Here is a 3,345-nt window from a genome sequence, read left to right as displayed (position 1 = left end):
GCTTTATTTAAAATGAGCATCATTCTAATGAATAAGAAAATACTGATGAAATAAAACAAAAAATAATTAAAACCTTTACAAGTACAAATGCAAAGGTTTATAATGCACTAGCATGGGTAGTGCAATGTTTTCTTTTCATTTTCCAAAACAATCAAAATTCATGAACCTCCATGCAAAATCCGGTGGTCTATGTACGTGGATTCTGTTTTAGAAAAATAGAATTATATATACAGTCGTCTGAACGTTAGCAGAGTCAAACAAAAAAAAGTACACCACTAGAAGAATATTCATGAACCTTTTGTCAACAGAAATCCTGTAGATCACACACGGTTAATATACATTCGTGACAATTGGTGGCCACATTAACGATTTCCCTCCGTTTTCTCCTTCTACACCCAGCTCTCCAGTCTTCTTTCTCTCACCCAGTTCAGTTACATGTGCAATTGTGCACATCATTTACACTTATAGTACATGGACTGATGTCGATGGACATGCATATTCATGGAGCTTCCACATATGTATACGTCATAAAAACGAGTCAAGCACCGTAGTGCGCTGCGATGGCTCCTCGTCGTCCCCATGGTATGTCGCCATCTTCTGTCGCGATTAGTATCCTTGGAATTGAGGCGGCGGCGGTGACGCGTAGTTCTGCGCTGTGATCGGCGGCAATATGAAGTCTTGTGGGGCTGGTGGAGGCAGTGATGGCGGCCGTGGCGGAGGCGAATGAACAACCGGTGGTGGTGGGGAGAATACCGGAGGAGGTGGTGACCTCACTGGAGCTGGGGGTGGTGGGGATGGTACTGGAGGAGGAGGAGAGATGACTGGCGCCGGCGGGGGAGGGGACTTTACCGGTGGTGGTGGAGAGCTTACCGGTGCCGGTGGAGGTGGCGATTTCACTGGTGGAGGTGGAGAACTCACTGGCGCTGGTGGTGGAGGGGATTTCACTGGGGGAGGTGGAGAGCTTACTGGTGCCGGTGGAGGAGGGGATTTTACTGGTGGAGGCGGCGAGCTCACTGGAGCCGGTGGTGGCGGGGACTTCACAGGTGGAGGTGGTGAGCTCAAGGGTACTGGTGGTGGCGGGGATTTCACAGGTGGAGGTGGGGAGCTGACAGGTGCCGGTGGTGGCGGAGATTTCACTGGAGGAGGAGGGGGAGAGCTCACCGGAGCCGGTGGTGGAGGGGATTTAACTGGTGGTGGTGGCGATGGTGGAGGTGGCGATTTGACGGGTGGCGGAGGAGAGCTCACCGGCGCAGGTGGTGGTGGGGATTTGAGTGGTGGCGGAGGCGAGCTCACCGGTGCCGGTGGTGGAGGAGATTTCACGGGCGGTGGCGGCGAGCTCACTGGAAGTGGTGGAGGTGGCGGAGGTAGATCTGGGCCGACAATTGGTCCAAGCTCGGGGGCGGAAGCGGGAGACAGCGAAGGCGGTGGGATTTCTGGCTTTTGCGGTGGGGGCGGCGGCAACTGCGGCCCAATCAACGGTGTTTCTGGTTTTGTGGGCGCCGGCGTTGGCTTTAATGGCTTTGGCACCGGCGTGGGAGTGACTGGCGTTGGCTTTGACGGGCGCGCCGAGCAGACATTGGTGCGGCAGTCGACGGGCCGCGCGAGCACGGGGCCGCACTCGAGCGCCGTCTTCTGCCCTGGCCGACCGACGAGGCAGTTGCCCAGGTCGTCCAGCGCCACCTCCCCCTCGACGGTCGGCACACACGCCGGAGCCTCCTCTTTGAAGTAGTTGTTCGCGAAGCTGAACTTGGCGAGCGCCGGCAGTTTGCAGACGGGCTCCGCAAGGGCGCCGGCGAGCAGGTTCCTCGACACGTCGAGCTGCTCCAGTCTTGTCATGTTGGTGAGCTCGTCGGGCAGCGTACCCACGAGGGCGTTGCCGCTGACGTCAACCACCGTGGTGTTAACGAGCTCGCCGAGCTCCGGCGGGATGCAGCCGTCGAGACGGTTGTTGAGGAGCATGAGCTCGTCGAGCGTGTCCGCCATGCGGCCGACGCTGCGGGGGATGCAGCCGACGAACTGGTTGTTGGCGAGCACCACGAGGGACGCCGTCGAGTTGCCTATGTTCTCCGGGATGAAGCCGACGAAGCGGTTGTTGTTGACGACGATGGCGTCGAAGCTCTTGTCGAACAGCCCCGGCGGGAGCTCGCCCTCGAAGTTGTTGAACCGGATATCCACGTACTTGAGCACGGGAATCTTCAGCACCACCGCGGGGAAGCCGCCGACGAAGCGGTTGTTGCTGACGTCGAACTCGTGGAGGATTGTGAGGCGGGAGAAGCTCTCCGGGATTATCCCGCAGAAGCGGTTGGAGTTGATGTGGAACACCGCGATGTCCGTTAGCATGCCGAGCTCGGTCGGGAGGTACCCGGCGATGTCGCCGCCGTTGAGGTCCACCGAGGCGACAACGTTGACATTTGGGTCGTCCAGGGCGGTCGAGCAAGTGACACCAAAGTAGCTACACACGTCGGGGCCGACCCACCCGCCGGTGAAGTTCTTGGGGTCGGAGTATATGGCTTTGCGCCACGCCTGGAACGCGACATAGGCATGGCGGAGGCGCTCGTTGGCGAAGGTGACGTCGACGTGGATGTCGAACGCGAAGTCCTCCGGGAGGTTGCCGTCGCCTTCCTCGAGGCTGAGGAGTTGGCGCTGCGCTATGTAGGATGCCTCCGTGTCCGACAGAGCAGAGGCTGTCGCCGCCGCCAGCACGGCGACGACGAGCACGGCGAGGCTCAGGCGGGCCTCCATGGAGGGGAGAAGAACGGAAGGGGCAGTGCGGGCCACCCCCTGCGATGGAGCCGCCTATATGGAGGGGAGGGAGAGGAGTAGCATGGAGAGGGAGAGATATAGATACCGGCGGCGAGGGAGCGTAGCGCATGGTTTGCGGTGGCGCGTGTGTCCCGGAGTTGGGGGCGTTGCAGTCTGGTGGCTGGAGGCTTTTGTTTTGGCGGGAAATAAGGAGGGGCACTTCTCTTTCGCCGTTGCATATATGGTCCCCACGTTCCAGCAGAGGTCGACATGCAGTGCTACCTGCATGCGTGCTAAATTTGGGGCTTATTTTGGGTTTTCATTTTGTTTTCTCAAGGAAATTAATTTACCCATTTTTTCATAACGGGCTCACTGTTTTTGCACTGTATTTTATGAGATGCACCTGCACGACACAATGTTGTGAAGAAACTTTTAGGTAGCACACGCATTTCTCTTTTTTAGAAACAACATGTAAAACTTAATTCGCGTCATTTACTTTAGTTGTGCACACCGTATGTATAAATTTTCTTCCCCCATTTTGCTTCTGACCGGTCAACTTAATTTTTTTTGGGCGCAACTAATCAACTGAATTGTTGTGGTAAA

The 3,345-nt window shown here is 56.6% G+C and overlaps 1 protein-coding gene across 1 annotated transcript; it reads right to left on the bottom strand.

Moving 5' to 3' along the window:
• Positions 1 to 292: 292 nt before the first annotated feature.
• On the bottom strand, positions 293 to 2,819 carry LOC127299354 (pollen-specific leucine-rich repeat extensin-like protein 3). Its single transcript, XM_051329305.2, has one exon. It carries the CDS (start codon positions 2,740 to 2,742, stop codon positions 607 to 609), a length of 2,136 nt encoding a protein of 711 aa, XP_051185265.1. The 5' UTR covers positions 2,743 to 2,819; the 3' UTR covers positions 293 to 606.
• Between the last annotated feature and the right edge of the window lie 526 nt (positions 2,820 to 3,345).

This window comes from Lolium perenne, chromosome 5 (genome assembly GCF_019359855.2).
Source record: "Lolium perenne isolate Kyuss_39 chromosome 5, Kyuss_2.0, whole genome shotgun sequence".
NCBI classification, from domain to species: domain Eukaryota; kingdom Viridiplantae; phylum Streptophyta; class Magnoliopsida; order Poales; family Poaceae; genus Lolium; species Lolium perenne.
This window is presented reverse-complemented; position numbering and strand designations above follow the sequence as displayed.